General features: G+C 30.0%; 1 protein-coding gene and 1 pseudogene across 25 annotated transcripts; both read left to right on the plus strand.

Annotated features, from left to right (window-relative positions):
• Window positions 1–2565, plus strand: part of LOC121175014 (disease resistance-like protein DSC1) — a 23124-nt pseudogene extending 20559 nt beyond the window's left edge.
• A 3747-nt stretch (window positions 2566–6312) lies between these two features.
• Window positions 6313–19396, plus strand: LOC100815768 (disease resistance protein RPV1). 25 transcript variants are annotated; one of them, XM_041016652.1, is made up of 12 exons: window positions 6314–7006; window positions 7277–8405; window positions 8513–8830; window positions 8992–11056; window positions 13056–13156; window positions 13926–14315; window positions 16122–17765; window positions 17853–17902; window positions 18421–18507; window positions 18947–18971; window positions 19121–19216; window positions 19315–19396. In XM_041016652.1, the coding sequence occupies exons 1-4, from the start codon at window positions 6408–6410 to the stop codon at window positions 10912–10914; spliced, it is 3969 nt and encodes a 1322-aa protein (XP_040872586.1). In that variant the 5' UTR covers window positions 6314–6407; the 3' UTR covers window positions 10915–11056; window positions 13056–13156; window positions 13926–14315; window positions 16122–17765; window positions 17853–17902; window positions 18421–18507; window positions 18947–18971; window positions 19121–19216; window positions 19315–19396. The 25 variants fall into 25 exon arrangements, with proteins under 25 accessions (XP_040872590.1, XP_040872586.1, XP_040872587.1 ...); XM_041016653.1 differs by having other exon boundaries at window positions 18484–18507; XM_041016646.1 differs by adding an exon at window positions 18668–18752 and having other exon boundaries at window positions 17853–18507; window positions 18947–19216.
• Window positions 19397–19712: the final 316 nt, after the last annotated feature.

Raw genomic sequence — 19712 nt, forward strand, 5'->3', positions numbered from 1 at the left:
AGTCCAGGCCCTCATTGACTACTAATGACAACAATTAGTGACATCCTGAATGCGGTTATAAATGTTCTTATCCGATTCTTGCATATAAAAAAATTATTATATCTTGAGGTGACGTGAAATAGGAATTTGAAATAAGGGACCAGCAAGGTTTTGATGTTGAGGTGAAGAAATGCGGGTATCGTTGGGTATATGAAAAGGATCTGCAAGCATCAAAATTAACAATGATGCACACCGAATATTCAGTGTCTTGGAAACACAAGTTTTTACTATTGAAGATAACAATATAGCAACTGCAATTCATCTACACTTCCATCACAGTGAAGAACTGGAGACATTGTTGAATATGGATGCATGATTTGCAACAATCAAACCAAAAAAGGATGCACACAATCGAGACCAAGTGCTCACGGTCTTTGTTATTAATTATTTTTAAAAAATAGAAAGTACAGTAGTTATTCGTCCCTGAAATTATTTCTCACTTGTCATTTAATTTTTTAATTTGTCTTATGTATTTATGTGAGTGTGTTATTACTTAATATAGCATTATTATTAGTACCGTTGATTAATATTATTTTGTTAAACAAATGATTTGTAATTAAGGGCATTAAAGGGATTGAGATGGTTATAGTTTATTATAGCAAATTAATATAATCGTAAAAGTGTAGGCTCTTGTTACGCATATCTAGTGGTTAGTTGCAAAGCAATGTCTGTTATCTGTTATATACAAGTACTGCAATACTGGATCAATACTGAAAGCAAGCAATGAATTGAGACTTATTTTATGCCCCTTCCTTCTCTTATTCTGGAGGTTCCCTTCTCTCGAAGGAAGGATCTATCACCTTTATTGGTAAATTGGACATGTTCAATTATTTAGAACTAGTGGCTACATAAAAATATACACTAAAAATTCTTGCTTTTGTAATTACCTTGGACCTTCAGATATGATGATCTCTCTGGTTCTTTACTTGCTAGTGCAGAGTTTTCGATGACCAACCAACTCATTACAAATTATTTGAAATTGATACTATTAGATTTGAAGAGTATAAATAAAATGCATACTAATGGATAAACTATTTTTATCCAAAAACAAATCAGTTTTCCTTTTTTGTGAATAAACGAATCAGTTTTTTCTAAAAATACATAAACTTGTTTAAATAATTTTTATTCACTCTGAATGAACAGACTCAAGTCTGAGAAAGCTACGTATGTTAGTCCTTGTGACACTGTCATCCAAATCACCCCTTCTTCATCTCATGCAATAAGGACATACGACGTCTTTGTGAAATATGGCCATTATCATTGGGCGCCTGAAAAGGATCTAGAATTATAAACCCGCGCATGCGCGGATAAATAAATGAATTATTTATATTAAGGACTATTAAAAGGTATGTTATAATATAAATTCTATGTAAATATTTGAATTACATTAATGAGTGTTTTTTTTTTGTTCTTTTCTTTTTGAATATGAAAATATAAAAAGTAAAGTGAATTAAAAGCCCAAAGTAAGCTCTTAGTCAATGATAAAGATATATATGAGTAACTTTAATTGAATCAAATAAGGTGTTTCAGAGAAACAAATTATAAGGCACTTTGAAGAGCAAATGTTTTACTAAATTGAAAAATGGATAAAAAATATACAAGATTTCAACAGAATTTTGAAGGATTCTTAATTAAATTGACGCGTAGGGCTAGATTTTTAGGGTTTGGCAAAAAAAAGTGTCCTGTTGTTGTTTATATTATTTAATATTAATTACTATACTGTTTAATATATTTTTTTATAACCGGCAACCTTATCAAATTAAATATTGATTATGAGTTAATATAACCATCTATATATATATATATATATATATATATATATATATATATATATATATATATATATATATATAAATAAATAATAAGTAAATACAATTTCAAATTATCAACTACTTAGTACTAATGAAAGCAACATTAGAGTTTTGGCCAAAGAAATTGTTTTTTTTTTCTTATAATTAATAATAATTACATTGTATTTATTAATTTCTATTATTATCTTTTAATTTTGGTGTTTTAATTACAAATTAATGTAATCATTCATAAACGTAACTACTAATTAATGAGATTTCAAATCATCAACAACTCAATACTAACTAAAGCAACATTAGAGTTTTGCAATTAATGTTTTATAATGTTGGTCAGGTTGAACAATTACATATGTTTAAAGGGAATAGAGAGACTTTATTACATCAATGATTAGGTGAAGGGAGCATAATCATTATAACTTCTAGGAATGAATACATATTAAGGATACATGGAATAAATAATATTTACCAAATCTAACCATTGAATTGGGACAATGTTATTTAGTTATTTTGCATATATGTTTTCAAATGTAACTATATTATGAATGATTATGAAAAGTTACACAAGATGAACTATTACATGTTCAAGGTCATTTCTTAGTAATTGAAGAAATTAATAGGCAAATCTTTGTTTGGTCAAAATCTTTCACAATAGATAAATACATTGGATAGGCTAAGAGATGATAAAAGTAGAAATATTATGAATGTGTTACAATTATGATGATCTCGAACAAAAAAAACTGAAAATAGAATTTGTTTTCGAGTTTTATATATGTGCTTCAAAAAATAGAATGTTTCAGATTTTGATCCAAAGAGCCATTAGGGAGCCTCTGTCATATGATGGCTTGACTAGTCTCAAAGATTTTGATTCACGACAAAACAATATGTCAAAAACTGACATTATCCAACATTATTTGATGCAATGTTTTGAAAACTAGATTGAAGATTGAACAGACAATGGTTTTTATTTTGATAGAGTATCACAATAATTTAGTTTTCTTCTTTTTTCATGTCTAGTGTACATAGCACAAATTGAATGTTTCAGATTTTTTATCTAGACAGCTATCCCATGTGCTCTAATATGTGGGGGCTGTACTAGTTTCAAAGATTTGTATTCTTTAAGAAAAAGAACAGAAAAGAAAAAAAAAAGAAAGTCATGACATCAACCAATGCTCTCTCTCTGCTGCAATATTTTGAAAACCAGAACAAAGACTAAAACAAGAAGACCTCTGGATCATTGTTTGATTGGTCCAATACAGTTAAAATAAAGTCTGAACAAGTGACGCGGTTTCTGCGGACCCCAACATATGGCAAGTGGGGGAAGAAGCTGCCATGAAAAATTTCTCCTTTTCACTGTCCATCCTTTCTTTGTATCCATAAACCATATATCTTAAGTTGAATAAATAGAAAAAATTAGGTTAAATTATTTATTTTTTCTTATAATTTTATTATTCTTATTTTTTTATCCCTATGATTTAAAAATAATTTTTTAGTCTTATAGTTTATATTTAAATTTATTTTTTAATTCCTATATTTTAAAAATAATATTTTTAATTCTTTTTTTACTTCTTATGGTTTAAAAATAGTCTGTTTAGTTTTTAAAATTTGTATTTTAATTATTTTTTAGTTCTTATTAAAAAAATATAAAAATAATTAATTATAAATTATCAACTATTTTTTATTACAAATATGATAAAATAATTATGAATTATTTATTAATATTTTTATAGTTAATTGTAATTGATAATATTATTTATATTTTGATATTTTAATAGTAAAGATTAAAAAAAATTAAAATATAAAATATAAAAACTAAAAAAAATTATATCCAACATAATCTTCCTATTTTGATAATCATATTTTTTTCTTTTTTAAAGAAATCAAAATAGACCAAAAAAATATTCTTATAAAAAAAATATATTATTTGTTTATCTATTACTTGTGTTAAGAGCATGTGAAATGTCTTACTAATAAGAAATGTGTTAGAGCATGTCAAGTGTCTTACTAATAAGAAATTTGTAAGCATTTTTTCTAATTGTAAGCATTTTTTCTAATTGTAGTATCCAAGTCAACACGTATGCCTTATTCATACTGCAGTGTCAGGTGTCTTAATTTTCTTCCAAGAGATTGTGTCAATACTGAAGATTTGAGTGACTTGACTTAATAATAATAATAATTTATAACAATCTATAAGTTATTCTATTCAGTGAAAAAATACAGGGAAAACTAAAATAAAGTGTGAATAAGTGAGGCGGTTTCTGCGGACCCCACATATGACAAAGAGGGGAAGAAGCTGTCATGAAAAACTCTTCATTTTCACTATGCATGCTTTCTATGCATCCATATAGCATGTATCTTAAGTTTAATAAATAAAAAAATTAGGTTAACTTTACACTTTTTTTTCCTATAATTTTAGGATTTGGATATTTTTATCCCTATAATTTAAAAATAGTTTTTAGTCTTATAATTTATATTTAAATTTATTTTTAATTCCTAAACTTTAAAAATAATATTTTTAGTCGTTGTTGATACGTATAGTTTGAAAGTAATTTTTTTAATTTTTATAATTTTCATTTTAATTATATTTTAGTCATTATTAAATAATATAAAAATAATTAATTTTAAATAAGTTATAAATTATCAACTATTTTTTATTACAAATATGATAAATTATTTATGAATTAATTACTAATATTTTTATAGTTAATGATAGTTGATAATTACTAATATTTTTATAATTAATTATAATTGATAATATTACTCATATTTTAATAATAAAGACTAAAAATAAATTAAAATATAAAATATAAAAACTAAAAATATCATTTTTAAAATATAAAAAATAAAATAAAATATAAATATAAATTATAAGAACTAAAAAAATTATACCAAAAAAAAGTTTTCCTATTTTTATAATTTTATTTCTCTTTCAAAAAAATCAAAATACACATCAAACAAACATTCATATGAAAAAAAAAAATATTATTTATTTATTTATTATTTATGAAAATCACGTTAATTTTCTACAATTAATAATCCAAAAAAACCGTTAATAATTTTAATGTTATAGAGCATGAATATCAACCCTAGTTAAATTGAGGAATGACAAAACTAAGATCACATCAAATGTCTTACTAATGAGAAATGTGTAAGTATTTTCTCAGCATCCAAGTCCACACTTATGCCTTATTCACACGGCAGTGTCTGTCTTAATTGTATCAAGATTTGAGTCTAGCTGACTTGACTTGATAATAATAATTTACAATTAAATATAAATGAGTCACGTCTTGAATGCCCAAAACAACGCGTTAGCATTAATATCTATAGTCTTCATTAGAAAAGACCGGGCAATAGTAAAAAGTTAATGTGTTCATACAGTTTTACAACAAAAATACTTAGTCCAACTTAACAGCTTATAAATTAAATTTAAGATAAAATATTAATTTTATAATTTTTTATTTTTATTCTCTGATAAAAAATAAATATAAATTTCATTAATTTATCATAAATTAAAAATATCAATAACCAAAAATAAAAAAATTCAATATAAAAAATATCATTAAAAAACAAACATTCGAGTATTTATTAAATTGAATTTATAACTTCATGTGAACAATTACTTTGATTAATGATAATGAAATTTTCAGCGTGTCTCACGGTAACTTTAAACAATTAACTGACGCGGTTACTGCGGACCCCAACATATGGCAAAGAGGGGAAGAAGCTGCCAAGAAAAACTCCTCATTTTCACTATCCATATTTTCTTTGTATCCATATACCATATATCTTAAGTTTAATAAATAAAAAAATTAGGTTAAGCTTACACATTTTTTCTATAATTTTAGGATCAGTATATTTTTATCCCTATAATTTGAAAACAATTTTTTAGTTTTATACTTTACATTCAAATTCTCTTTTAATTCTATTTTTCATAAATAATATTTTTAATTTTTCTTTTAATTCTTATAATTTGTATAATTTGAAAGTAATATTTTTAGTTTTAATAATTTATTACAAATTAATTATAAATTATAAATTATCTTTTATTATAAATATAATAAATTAGTTATAAATTACTTATTAATATTTTTATAATTGTTTACAATTGATAATATTATTTATATTTTAATAATAAAGACTAAAAAAAATTAAAATATAAAATATATGAAGTAAAAAATCAATTTCAAATTATATAAATTATAAAAAATAAAAAAAATTACTTTCAAATTATCGGATTAACGTACAATTAAGACATAACTTATAAAGAAAAAAATTATAAAAATTAAAGGATAAATAATAAAAATAAAATCAGTAATTAAACAAAACAAAAATTAAAGAAAAATAAAGGAAAAGTGAACCGAAGATGACAGCACAAGTGGGTTGAAAAATGAAAATCCTTAGACGCAATCGTGACATGAGAAACTGACGAGTGAACTACAGTTATTAGTTTTCTATAAAGCAAATTGGAAAAATAAGGAAAGAAGCGTTTCTTTCTACAATTATTAGCTTTATAATATTTCTTCACTGCCCAAACTAATTGTACTCGAGAACCGCGAGTTCCTCATGCATCTCACTACCTCCGTCGCCGTCCTCGTCGGCTGCGTCGTTGTCTTCATCTGGCGGAGATCCTCCTCCCCCAAGGCCAAGAAGGTCACCTCGAATTCCGCTTCTGCAATTGCAATGGCTTCTAATGCGACCATCCCTACATATGATGTGTTTGTCAGCTTCCGCGGTGAAGACACGCGCAACAGCTTCACTGCTTTTCTCTTTGATGCTCTCTCTCAAAATGGCATCCATGCCTTCAAAGATGATACACATCTTCAGAAAGGCGAATCCATAGCACCCGAGCTGCTACTGGCCATTCAAGGGTCTGGCCTTTTCGTTGTGGTCTTCTCAAAGAACTATGCTTCCTCAACTTGGTGCTTGCGTGAACTTGCACACATCTGCAACTGCACTATTCAAGCATCCCCGAGTCGTGTTCTTCCAATTTTCTATGATGTTGATCCATCAGAGCTGCGGAAACAGAGTGGTTATTATGGGATTGCCTTTGCAGAACACGAACGAAGATTCAGAGGAGATAAAGAGAAGATGGAGGAACTGCAGAGATGGAGAGAAGCTCTGAAACAAGTGGCCAATATCTCTGGCTGGAATATCCAAAATGAGTAAGTAAAAATTTATATGCAGTCAGTCATATTATGTCCATGTGCATACATTTCATCATTTCTTAGTCAAGTTGTTTTTATCAGACTTACTATCGCTTTCTAAAGTAGAGTTCATAGAAGTTGACGACGTAGCATGCAAATTGACTCTAAATTTATACATGTTTAATGCAAATGGTGTTTGAAATCTCTGAAATTATCTTGCCCTGTACATATATACATTATGTTGTGGTTCTGATACTTTGTCATTCTTCATTTTCTTTAAATTTTCAGGTCACAACCTGCAGTGATTGAAAAAATTGTTCTAGAAATAAAATGTAGATTGGGTTCCAAATTTCAAAATCTTCCAAAGGGTAATCTAGTTGGGATGGAATCCTGTGTTGAAGAATTAGAAAAGTGTTTAGAATTGGAGTTGGTTAGTGACGTTCGAGTTGTTGGAATTTGTGGAATGGGGGGAATAGGAAAAACCACTCTTGCACGTGCTTTATACGAAAAGATTTCTTATCAATATGATTTTCATTGTTTTGTTGATGATGTAAAAGAAATTTATAAAAAAATTGGTTCACTAGGTGTACAAAAACAATTGCTTTCTCAATGTGTAAATGATAAAAATATAGAGATTTGCAATGCTTCCAAGGGAACATATTTGATAGGAACTAGGTTACGCAATAAACGAGGACTTATAGTTCTTGATAATGTTAGCCGGGTTGAACAACTACACATGTTTACAGGGAGTAGAGAGACTCTATTACGTGAATGTGTAGGTGGAGGGAGTAGAATCATCGTAATTTCTAGGGATGAACACATATTAAGGACACATGGAGTAAATCATGTTTACCAAGTCAAGCCATTGAATCAAGACAATGCTGTTCAGTTATTTTGCAAAAATGCTTTCAAATGTGACTATATTTTGAGTGGTTACAAAATGTTGACACATGATGTATTATCACATGCTCAAGGCCATCCCTTGGCAATTCAAGTAATAGGCAACTTTTTGCAAGGTCGAAATGTTTCGCAGTGGAAAAGTACATTGGTTAGGTTAAATGAAATTAAAAGTGAGGATATTATGAAGGTGTTGCGAATAAGTTATGATGATCTGGAAGAAAAAGACAAAGAAATATTTTTAGATATTGCTTGTTTCTTCAGTCGTGATTATAGTTATAAATATTCTGAGCGTTATGTGAAAGAAATCCTGGATTTTCGTGGATTTAATCCTGAAATTGGCCTCCCAATTCTTGTTGATAAATCACTCATAACCATTAGTCACGGGAAGATTTATATGCATAGGTTGCTGAGAGATTTAGGCAAGTGTATTGTTCGAGAAAAATCACCTAAAGAGCCAAGAAATTGGAGTAGATTGTGGGATTGGAAAGATCTCTACGAAGTTTTGTCGAACAATATGGTATAATTTATTTTTTAATGCATAAATCTTAGGTTGCTCCATTTTTTCTGGAATCTGTATGTACTGCAAAAGATCTAATATTTTCTTTCTTGTTTGCAATGTTGTAGAAAGCAAAAAATCTGGAAGCCATAGTTGTTGAAGATAAAACATGGATGTTTTTTGAAACAACAATGAGAGTTGATGCTCTATCAAAAATGAAAAACCTTAAGTTGCTTATGTTTCCCGAGTATAAGCAGTGGAAGGTTACCACAAATGAGAAGAAGAAATTTTCAGGAAATCTCAATTATGTTTCCAATAATAAATTAGGATATCTTATTTGGCCATACTATCCCTTTAACTTTCTACCTCAATGTTTTCAGCCACACAATCTTATTGAGTTGGATCTTTCTAGGAGTAACATCCAACATTTATGGGACAGCACACAGGTAGTGTAAATTTTTATGTTTTTCCTATTTTCATTTTCTTTAAATGAAATACACCAATATAAAAATTATCTTTGATTATTCGATTCTTGTTTGAATAATTAATAATTATGGTCCAAGTGTTGTTTTTAATTTTGTCTCTTTCTATTGGTCCTTCATTGCAGCCTATACCCAAACTGAGACGTTTGAATCTCTCTTTCTGCGTCAATCTAATTGAGGTGCCAGATTTTAGTGAGGCCCTAAATCTCGAGAGTCTAGATCTCAGTGGATGTACACGACTCAGTCGGTTCCATCCATCCATTGGTTTTCCTAGAAATCTTACCAATTTGAGATTATGGGACTGCAAAAGTCTTGTCGAGTTACCACATTTTGAACAGGCCCTAAATCTTGAATACTTAGATCTGACAGGATGTGAACAACTAAAACAGCTACCCTCATCCATTGGTCGTCTAAGAAAGCTTAAATTTTCATTAGATTTGGAAGAGTGTAAAAGTCTCACTGACTTGCCACATTTTGCAGAGGACCTAAATTTTTCCTGGTTAAATCTCAGAGGATGTATAGAACTAAGGCAGATACATCCATCCATTGGTCACCTAAGAAAGCTTTCTGGTTTAGTTTTGCAAAATTGCAAAAGTCTCGTAAAGTTGCCAGATTTTGCAGAGGACCTAAATCTTAGACAGTTAAATCTCGAAGGATGTGAACAACTAAGGCAGATACATCCATCCATTGGTCATCTAACAAAGCTTGAGGTTTTAAATTTGAAAGATTGCAAAAGTCTCGTAAAGTTGCCAGATTTTGCAGAGGACCTAAATCTTAGAGAGTTAAATCTCGAAGGATGTGAACAACTAAGGCAGATACATCCATCCATTGGTCATCTAACAAAGCTTGTTAAATTAAATTTGAAAGATTGCAAAAGTCTCGAAAGCTTACCCAACAACATATTGAGACTCAGTTCTCTCCAATACCTAAGTCTTTTCGGCTGTTCAAAACTATATAATATCCGTTCATCAGAAGAACAAAGGGGTGCAGGGCATTTGAAGAAGCTTCGTATAGGTGAAGCTCCCAGTCGTTCCCAATCAATATTCTCATTCTTCAAAAAGGGGCTTCCATGGCCTTCTGTGGCCTTCGACAAAAGCCTGGAGGATGCACACAAAGATTCAGTTAGATGTTTGTTGCCTTCCTTGCCTATTTTCCCATGTATGCGTGAACTTGATTTAAGTTTCTGCAATTTACTTAAAATCCCTGATGCTTTTGTTAATTTCCAATGCTTAGAAGAGCTATATTTAATGGGAAACAATTTTGAAACACTACCCAGCCTCAAGGAGCTTTCCAAACTGTTACATTTAAACTTACAACACTGCAAGAGATTGAAATATTTGCCTGAGCTCCCTTCACGAACTGATCTGTTTTGGTGGAATTGGACAACTGTTGATGATTATGAATATGGATTGGGATTAAATATTTTCAACTGCCCAGAATTAGCTGAGAGAGATCGCTGCCCCAACAATTGTTTCTCATGGATGATGCAAATAGCTCATCCCGATTTACTTCCTTTGGTTCCACCGATTTCAAGTATTATTCCAGGAAGTGAAATACCAAGCTGGTTCGAGAAACAGCATTTGGGCATGGGCAATGTCATAAACATAGGCAGATCTCACTTTATGCAGCATTACAAAAATTGGATAGGCCTTGCGTTGAGTGTAATCTTCGTGGTACACAAAGAAAGAAGAATTCCCCCTCCAGACATGGAACAACCTTCAATTCTTAGTATTACATGTGGCCCTTCTATTCCACCCCAACAAAGAAAGAAAGAACGTCCATCTCCTTATATTCCGGTTCTTTTCCGTGAAGATCTAGTCACTGATGAATCGGATCACTTGTGGCTATTCTATTTCACTCTAGATCTTTTTGATGATCGTAATTTTGATGAGTTGGAAGTGAAATGTAGATCCAGAGATCTTCTTCATGATCAAGATTTGGTTGTTGAAGTGAAGAAATATGGGTATCGTTGGGTACATAAACATGATCTAGAATTATTAAATAGGTCGTCTCTGAAGCGCAATTTTTCGGAAATTAAAGAAAACTAGTAGCAATTGCAATTCGGCAAGGCTTGCTTCATAGTGAAGAATTGAAGACAGATTTGAATATGGATGCAGAGTTGAAGCAGCAGTAGCAAGATCAAGTTCGCCTGGACTTTTGGGATAAATAGTCCAATCATCTCTTTACAAGGTACAAATTAAACAACTTTCACTTTGTTTGAAACTTTGGTTGATAAGGTGAGAAGAAATGCATGGTCTGTGCCTTAAGAAAAGAAACAGAGAAAGAAACGCATGATCTGTTATTCCTTTTTTAAAAATAGAAATTAAAGTATCTATTTATCCCGACACTATTTCTTGCTTGTCGTTTAATTTTTTAATTTGTGTTGCTTAGCCTTTCTTTATTTCTTTCTCTATGTCTTCTTTTGCGACTACATACTTGTGTGTGATGAAAATTTAAATAACTTCAGAAAATATACTTTGATATTTGTTAATTTTATAAAATCTGTCTAATTTTGTTGTGATTTTACCCATGCTATTAAGATATGTTACTATCTTAATTGATTACCTTCAAATTATAGTATTTTGTTGAATAAATAGATTATGCCCTTGCGATTATAATATTTTGTTAAATTATCTGTATTATTTGGTTCTATGTTGTTATTGAGTAATATAAATTATTTTTATGAATTACAAGGAAATTTAGTAAAAAATTTTAGGCGTGGAACTTATAAATTCATTTAATTACCTTATAATCAACTTTAAACAAATGAAATTTGTTTGGCACAAAAACTTATTTTAGTACTTATTTTTGTAGTTTATTTTCAAGCTAATGGAGTAGCAGTTAACTTATAAGTTATTAACATTTTTTTTCTTCTCAAATTTTATTTTCACTAATTTGTTTAAAAACATTTTTTTACCCTTTATTGAATTTAAAAACCCTTTGACCTATTTTAATATTTATAATTTATTATGGGAAACTATATACTAGATGACGTATTTTTCTTATTATGAAACTTTAAATTCTGATTTTTTATTTTTTATGTTAAACTATTTATTTTAATGAATTATTGTATTGTTAATTTTTTTATTTATATGTAAATATTTGGTCCCTAAAAAAGTTAATAAGAAAACCAAGATTATATGAAAAAAAAACAAATTTTCTTTGTTGTTTAAAAAGAATATTCTTAAATAAAATATTTAAATATTAAAAAAATTAAAAAATATAAGCTTATTTAATTTAATTATAATCTATAAAAAATGAAAATTTTATTTAAAATCATATTAGTTGATAAAAATACTTAAATATGTAGGTACGTAGTTCCTTTCTTTAAGATAAATAAATAATGAGTTCCACCATATCATGAATATTTTGTTTAGTCTAGTAGCATTATATCTGGTAAACTATACTTGATAACATTTTTTGTCCACTAAGATATAAATTCTTTTGTATTGGTTGAATACGTGCCATCCTGTTATATATGATTATCTTCGCATGGTATGATATCTCCAACTCTATTTAGGCATAAGCAAGAAGTTCTGTTCTTTCTTCGTATGCGCATTGTTTTCTTCACATACTTTTATATTATACTTTTATAATATTTTGTTGGCATAAAATTTACATTCTACTCAATGATAAGAAGAAAAAAAAAAAAAACTTAGCACTGGCATACGAGAGAACTTCACCGATGAAAAAAAGATATAAGAGAACTTTTTCATAAAAAAATAATTTATAAAAGTTTTTATCTTTTAGAAAAATTATATAAATTAATTTCAATTCTCACTATTGAATTAAATAACATATATATAATGCCTACCAACATTGCATGTTTTAGCCTTGCCGGGAACATTTATCAAACATTTCTTCTCCCCCAAGGCCCCAACGCTATCTTTTCTTGTCTCTCGATGTTCCCAGTTCCACTTTAAGGGCAAAGCTTTTTATTCCATCAAAATCACTTTGAGTCTCACATGCAATTATAAAACAATGTTCGCATATCCATTAGCTTCTCATTGATAGTTCCTAATCCTCAAATCAGCTGTATTTTTAATTTTCTCTCCTTTTTATTCTTTTTTCTTTTATGTCAAGTTGTTGTGATCCATATAGGTTCTAGGTAGTAATTTTTAATATTCCTTGTATTTTGATTTTTTAAAGAGTGGATTTTTAAGCTCCTAGAATCTCCATTTGGGTGCAGGAATAATCTTCATCCATCCTCTCTTCATGTATATCTCTCTAAGGAAAAGAGAAGAGCTTGAATCATTTTGGGTTTTGAAGAGTAAAGATAGGTGGGAAAAGGTGAGGATTTTCCTAATCCTATAATTTTCAATTTGCATTCGAATTTGATTCTTAGAGCACTATGTCTCTCTTTGTCTAACTGGATGCCGTTGTTAGTCTAATAAATATTTAGAACCTGTTTTTGATGTGTATTGAGCCCCATGCCCCAATTTTGTTCTGTAAATATGGATTTAAGAACAGCCATGGTAATTGCCTTGGTGTTAAAACAAAGTTGGCCAAGGGCTAGTGTCTTAAAGCTTAATTATTAAAATTCATATCATTTATTTTCTTGAATTTCTTGCTGTTGGTGAATTTATAAAATTAGGAGATTTCATTCAGGGATTTCCAATATGTCTAATGCATGATATATGATTTTATGTGATGATATTATCGTTGCTCTAAGTTCCAAGTAGAATAGGAGCCTTGCAAGATTGACAAGCTAAGTATTGAGAAGCCTTGCAAGCCTTTAGGAGGATGCATCAGAGTGGTATAGGTCAACATCAAAATTGTAGATGATAGTGATTGTTAGCAATATGCCTGAAACCCATACAAGTATGCCCAACAGGAATGTGGCATGACCTCAGTCCCTAAAATACTATGAGGCTTGAAGGAATTAGCTTACTTCTAGCACATAGACAATTGCAACCAATTACATATTCTAGAAGAAATGATTGTTAAAATATTGTTTGTTATAATTCCGTTATCATGGTTTGTTAGAAATTTTGTTATCAGTGGTATATTAATAAGATTGAACAAAATGAAAAGCTAAGCAAAATACATTCCAATTCAGTTCCACTAGGAGGTACTTTGCCCTTGAAAGAGGATTACTTCCCTTACTTGATCTCTATTCTTATCAACTGGTCCGACCTGTTATAGCTGACCATGTGACGCTCAAAGCCACCACTAATAGGTTGGAGGAGGCCATTTCCCACCTATCCCTCCACCACACTTAGCTCGACAGCAAGGTCGATTCCATCCTCGACCGCCTCAACATCCTACCAACACCAATTCTGCTTCTATTTCTAGCTCTCATACCATCCAATGCATCCTCGACCGCCTCAACATCCTACCAACACCAATTGAAGACAGATTTGAATATGGATGCAGAGTTGAAGCAGCAGTAGCAAGATCAAGTTCGCCTGGACTTTTGGGGTAAATAGTCCAATCATCTCTTTACAAGGTACAAATTAAACAAATTTCACTTTGTTTGAAAATTTGGATAATAAGGTGAGAAGAAATGCATGGCCTGTGGCTTCAAAAAAGAAACGCATGATCTGTTATTCGTTTTTTAAAAATAGAAATTAAACTATTTATTTATCCAGACACTATTTCTTGCTTGTCGTTTAATTTTTTAATTTGTCTTATGTAACATTTCTTTATTTCTTTCTCTATGTTTGTGTCTCCGTTTGTTGGACTACTTATGTGTGAAGAAAATTTCAATAACTTCAGAAAATATACTTTGATATTTGTTAATTTTATAATGCCTAAGTTTCTTATTTAGCTATATTGTGTTGTTAAATTCGATATATATATATATATATATATATATACACACACGTGTGTGTGTTTTTTCTTGATATTTTAAGATATGTTATCAATTACCTTTAAATTATAGTATTTTGTTGAATAAACATATTGCTAATTTGTTATGGGAAGCTATATACTAGATGACATATTTATTTTCTTTTTTATTATGAAACTTTAAATTCTGCTTTTTATATTTTTTTTATGCAAAACTATTTATTTTAATGAATTGCATTGTTAATTTTTTTTTATTTTTATATAAATATTTGATCCCTAAAAAAAAGTTAATAAGAAAATCAAGATTATATGGAAAAAACATTTTTTCTTTGTCGTTTAAAAATAATATTCTTAAATAAAATATTTAACTATAAAGAAAATAATTTTAAATAATATAAGTTTATTTAATTTAATTATAATATATAAAAATGAAAAAATTATTTATGTAGGTACGTAATTCCTTTCTTTAAGATAATTAAATAAGTAGTTCCACCATATCATGATTTTTTTTAGTCTAATAGCATTATATCTGGTTAACTATACTCATAATATTTTTTTCTACTAAGATATAAATTCTTTTGTATTGGTTGAATACGTGTCATCCCGTTATATATGATTATCTTTGCATGCTATCACATCTCCAACTCTAACTTTTAGGCATAAGTATGAAGTTCTATTCTTTCTTCGTATGCACATGCATTGTTTTCTTCGTATACTTTTATATGGCTAAATTATATCCACTATAATATTTTATTGGTATAAAATTTACATTCTACTCAGTGATAAGATGAAAAAAAATAAAATTATGCACTGGCATACAAGAGAACTTCACTGAAGAAAAAAGATATAAGAGAACTTTATCATAAAATATAATTTATAGAAGTTTTTATCTTTTAGAAAAATTATATAACAAAACTTCTATAAATTAATTTCAATTCTCACAATTGAATTAAATAACATATATATAATGCCTACCAACATTGCATGTTTTAGCATTGCTGTGAATTTTTATCAAACATTTCTTCTCCCCCAAGGTCCCAACGCTTTCTTTTCTTCTCTCTCGATGTTCTCAGTTCCACTTTCATGGCAAAGCTTTTTATTCCATCAAAATCACTTTGAGTCTCACATGCAATTATAAAACAATGTTCACATATCCATTAGCGTCTCATTGATAGTTCCTAATCCACAAATCAGCCGTATTTTAATTTTCTCCCCTTTTTATTCTTTTTTCTTTTCTGTCAAGTTGTTGTGATCCATATAGGTTCTAGATTGTTGAGAATCTCACATCGGGTGGTTAACGAACATGATAAGTGTTTATATAACTGAATAGACTATTCTCTTATGAATCAGTTTTTAAGGGGACCTTTTGGATGCCTTTGTTGCACTTGTAATTTTTAATATTCCTTGTATTTTGATTTTTTAAAGAGTGAATTTTTAAGCTCCTAGAATCTCCATTTGGCTGCAGGAATAATCTTCATCCATCCTTTCTTCATGTATTTCTCTCTAAGGAAAAGAGAAGAGCTTGAATCATTTTGGGTTCTGAAGAGTAAAGATAGGTGGGAAAAGGCGAGGATTTTCCTAATCTTATAATATTCAATTTGCAAGCGAATTTGATTCTTAGAGCACTATGTCTCTCTCTTTGTCTAACGGGATGTCGTTGTTAGTCTAATACATATTTAGAACCTGTTTTTGATGTGTATTGAGCCCCATGCCCCAATTTTGTTATCAGTGGTATATTAACAAGGTTGAACAAAATGAAAAACTAAGCAAAATATATTCCAATTTAGTTCCCCTAGGTGGTACCTTGTCCTCGAAACAGGATTATTTCCCTTACTTGATCTCTGTTCTTATCAACTGGTCCGACCTGCTATGACCGATCATGTGACGCTCAAAACCACCACTAATAGGTTGGAGGAGGCCATTTCCCACCTATCCCTCCACCACACTTAGCTCGACAGCAAGGTCGATTCCATCCTCGACCGCCTCAACATCCTACCAACACCAATTCTGTTTCTGTTTCTAGCTTTCATACCATCCAACGCATCCTGGTCCGAGTTCTTGTAGGAATTAAGTCTCATTTTGCACCCACGTTCTATGATGACCACAAAGGTGCCCTCACTACTACAAAAGTGCATTTCCACATCATTGTATCTACATCGGTTATAAAAAAACCAACGTAACAAATGATGCAGTGTCATTTTTTAAAATAATGCAAACTATTTAAATCCAACTACAAACGGTTTTTATAAAACTATCTTTGATGTGAACGTTACGAAGGAGGTTTTATAAAAATCATCTTTGTTAGTTAACCTAACTACTACGGTTTTTAAAAAACCGTCTTTGATCGAAGTTATAAAATTTTTAATTATTTTATTTATTTTCATTTTTCCCTATGAATTAATAAAATATATTATTTGTGCCTTACTTTAATTTAGGGCGCACACCGTTGATTTTGCCATGTGCTGCGAAATTTGCTGAAGATTCGTCAATCGTGCCTTCTGCTAGCTTAGTGTGCAGTGCTTGAGTTTGCCTTTATTGTTGTTTTTTTCTGTTGCCTCATGAAAGAAAGACATTATGTTTGATGGGGAATGTATGAAAGGAGTTAAGATTTCATAAAGTATACACTAGATTTTTTTTCTTTTTTCTACTTTTTAAATTTCTAGTACATGTTGTAGGAAAATCAAGATTCTTGCTTCCCCACTCTATATTTTAGAGTTATGTTGATATATTATTGTTTAAAAATATTATGTGTGCTCCGTAATTAATTTTACATGCAAGCTGAAGTTTTGCATTGTTGCATTGATTAGTTTGATACCTTGCCCCTTTTCTTAGGTATATGCTGTTTTGGCTTGTTATTTTGAGTGCAAAATTTGCGTTTGCTTACTTTCTTTAGGTTAGTGAGACATAGCCCTTGGATTAGTAGATACAAATTTGGAATTATACATAATTTGTTTGTCTGTATGAAGGTACATATACTGGTGAGCTTATATGCATGTATGATTTATTGTCCTATTTTTGTGGTTTGTAGATAAGGCCTTGGTGGACCCAACAAGGGCTATTATAAAAGAGGATAATATAAATTACTCTTGGCATGATTTTGTCTCTAAAAGTAAGCACTGGTTTGTTTGACTGCGGTTATGTCTTTGTTGTTTTCTCTTTGATATTAGTAGTCATTAGGGTGCCTTTATTGTTGCAGATAATCAAAATGCTTTGACAATTGTTAACGTGTGGGCTCCTGTGGTTGCTGTAAGTGCAGTGTCATTGTTTGTTTTTCCACTTCCTCCTTCAAATATGTTATCATAAGAGGAAAGCATCTTGTTCCTTTTTAATCTTTCTTTCTCTATAGGGATCGGAAAAATGTCTGACAATAAGTCCTTAAAGTTTGGTGTGAAGTGGCAGGGTTGTTAATATATAGCATGTTTCTGTTATGCAGTCTCATAGTGCGTTTGGATTAGCTTTATTTGCATTCACTATAAGTTTTTCAGCAAAAAAACTCTTTCTTGAGCAGTTTTAAAATGACATCTTCGGGTGTTTGAAGATATTATATACTTATCTCTTGTAATTTGAAATATTATATCTTCACAAGTTGCTAAACTTAGTTCTGAGGATTGTATTTCACTGGTTTAGTAGTTAATAAATAGTATAGAAGCTTTTAGGTGATTGGAAAACCTTCAATTTAACTGTTACGTAAAATTGCATTCTCCCTCTCCCGTTTTTGAGTGTTTTAATGGTTGTTTCCGATTTGTTAATTCAAATTCTTTCAGATTTATCTTCTAGATATTTATGTGTTTTACACACTTGTATTGGCTGTCTATGGATTCTTACAGGGGGCAAGAGATCGACTGGGAGAGGTAAGTAGTATTGTTAAGTTGTGGTTTACCAACGATAAATCCTTTTGATAATTTGTCGTGTTATTATTAATATCTTTTACCTATTGCTAGTCTTGTCCTGTACATTTCAGAATTTAAGAGTAGTTGGTATAACTATTTTGTGGCCGTATGTGGTCAACAGATTAGGTCATTTGAAGCACTGCATAGACTTTTGAGTAGTTTCCTAGAGCTTTTATGGACACACTTCATGTTCCTCTACCCAATAGGTGCTGCTTGTTAAATGTTCTTTTTCCTGTTTTATGATTTTCATTCTGTATTTGGAAGATAGTTGTATGTGTATGTGTCCTATCTCTGTTGTAGCTCTCTGAGAATATATGCTCTCTACTTTCATATTTTCCCCTTAAATAGTATTGTTACTCTATAAGCTTATTTAGTTCTTCTCGATATTTTATATTTTCAGGAGTTCCCATCAAAATTCTGTTCAGGTCAGCCTTTTGCTATAGATAGAGGAAGAAATAATTTTGTTTAAATTCATATGTTGATGGGAAGGTTATAGTACACTGGTCTTATGTTTGCTGAACATTTGTTTCGAACTTGACTAAATATTACTTGTTCAATTACTCTTCATCCAAAGGTTGTGGAGAAAAACAAGGTTGATACTGCTCGGTTTTGCCCCCTTTTGGCATGAGATCATAAGGAATCTAATGGAGGAGGATTACCTAACCAACTTGTTAGTCATGGATCTGCTATACATTTATTTGGCTTTATTTTATCTTTCTTCTTTCTTCTTACTTAATATTTGGATGGCCATGTGTTCCTTGTTCACAGTGAAATGGAGTTGCTTTTAAAGCCTAGGAATTTTGGGGATCTTCCTTTGGTTCAATGGCCACTTTTTATACTTGCAAGCAAGGTATTTAGGTTATTATAATCATTGTCAAGTTGTTATTAAAATGTCTTTTTTTAGTATTTAATCAAATGCATTGTAATTGTTCAAATTTTATGTTTATGTTAGAATGTTTGGTCCTAGTGTATATTTGAATATCTTTATTCACATGATTTTTATGTAGTAAATTCTATATTTTATATTATTTCTTAATGATTAATACTTTGAGTCTAGTACTATCACTAATGGGGTTTAATGTTCTGTTTTTTTTTTTTTTGTGTTGCATCATGATATACCCTAGCAATTTGGTATCCTTTTATTTTGAGTCTGTCTTCTCCCTCTT

The sequence above is a fragment of the Glycine max genome, chromosome 6, assembly GCF_000004515.6.
Source record: "Glycine max cultivar Williams 82 chromosome 6, Glycine_max_v4.0, whole genome shotgun sequence".
In the NCBI taxonomy this organism is placed as follows: domain Eukaryota; kingdom Viridiplantae; phylum Streptophyta; class Magnoliopsida; order Fabales; family Fabaceae; genus Glycine; species Glycine max.

Bases quoted from the DNA above. Each gene is read 5' to 3' on its own strand.
- LOC100815768 (XM_014776746.3), top strand. From the start codon at position 6,408: ATGCATCTCACTACCTCCGTCGCCGTCCTCGTCGGCTGCGTCGTTGTC. The intron at 7,007-7,276 runs GTAAGTAAAAAT...TTAAATTTTCAG, and splicing joins GGCTGGAATATCCAAAATGA to GTCACAACCTGCAGTGATTG. The intron at 8,831-8,991 runs GTAGTGTAAATT...CCTTCATTGCAG, and splicing joins ATTTATGGGACAGCACACAG to CCTATACCCAAACTGAGACG.